This window comes from Trypanosoma equiperdum, assembly GCF_001457755.1.
Source record: "Trypanosoma equiperdum strain OVI genome assembly, contig: ctg_1739, whole genome shotgun sequence".
Classification (NCBI taxonomy): domain Eukaryota; phylum Euglenozoa; class Kinetoplastea; order Trypanosomatida; family Trypanosomatidae; genus Trypanosoma; species Trypanosoma equiperdum.
In genome coordinates, this window is record NW_027123770.1 from 1 (window position 1) to 888 (window position 888).

At 44.3% G+C, this 888-nt stretch overlaps 1 pseudogene across 1 annotated transcript; it reads right to left on the minus strand.

Moving 5' to 3' along the window:
* Positions 1 to 2: 2 nt before the first annotated feature.
* TEOVI_000564600:pseudogene lies at positions 3 to 806 on the minus strand (annotated as a pseudogene). Its single transcript has one exon. A coding segment is annotated over exon 1 (804 nt).
* Positions 807 to 888: the final 82 nt, after the last annotated feature.

Here is an 888-nt window from a genome sequence, read left to right on the forward strand (position 1 = left end):
CGTCTTCTCGCACCAAAACTACGCAACATGTCTGAGATGTGGATACCGCGGCTCCTAGTTAAGTAATAACCTCCACCAATAAGCGCAAGATACGGCAGAAGCATGAAAGTCACTGAAGCCACCCAAGCGAAAGCGCCCACAACAATGTCAAATGGGCCGGAGGAATAAGCATAGATGGACCATGGAGCCGACCAAAAAGCGTAGTAGAGAGATGCAAATGGATACATGAATATATAAGTTGACAACCACTCAATAGCGAACCCGATAATTAGATCCGTAAAAGACTCCGCCTCTCTAATATTAAAGAGGGAGTTGTACCATGCTTGGTCGTAACTCATATCCTGCAAGGTACGCAACGTTTGAGCAATTGTGTCACGCTGCTCCTGCATGAAGCGCTGCGAGACAATTCCATACAGAGGCTTGAGTTTGGCCAATAACATCTCCTCTTGCTTATTTAACACAGAGAGTTCAGCAAGTCGCTCTCGGTACGCCTCGTCCAGTCGCTTTATCCGTGCCTTGTCAACTTCACTAACAAAAAACCATCCCGAATTCTTCTTTGCCTCCTCCAATTCATGTTTGGCATTACCGTATCTTCGCTCAGCCTCAATGAGGCTCTTTGACCTTAACTTTTCAATTTCCCCTTCCCAAAAAGCAATTTGCTCCTCACGGCTTCCCAAAGATACGGATTTGTCTTGAGCTGCTGCTACAACCTCCGGCACAGACTTTATGGTAGTCAGAACCAATAGAAGCAACATCACTGACTTCAGAACCCACCCGCTGCACATAGTGATGGGAACCTTTGGCATTTCAATAGTTTTATTGTTTTGTAGTACAATTTTTTTAAAAAAAAAGAAAGAAAAAAAAGACGACACAAGAGGAGATGTATAA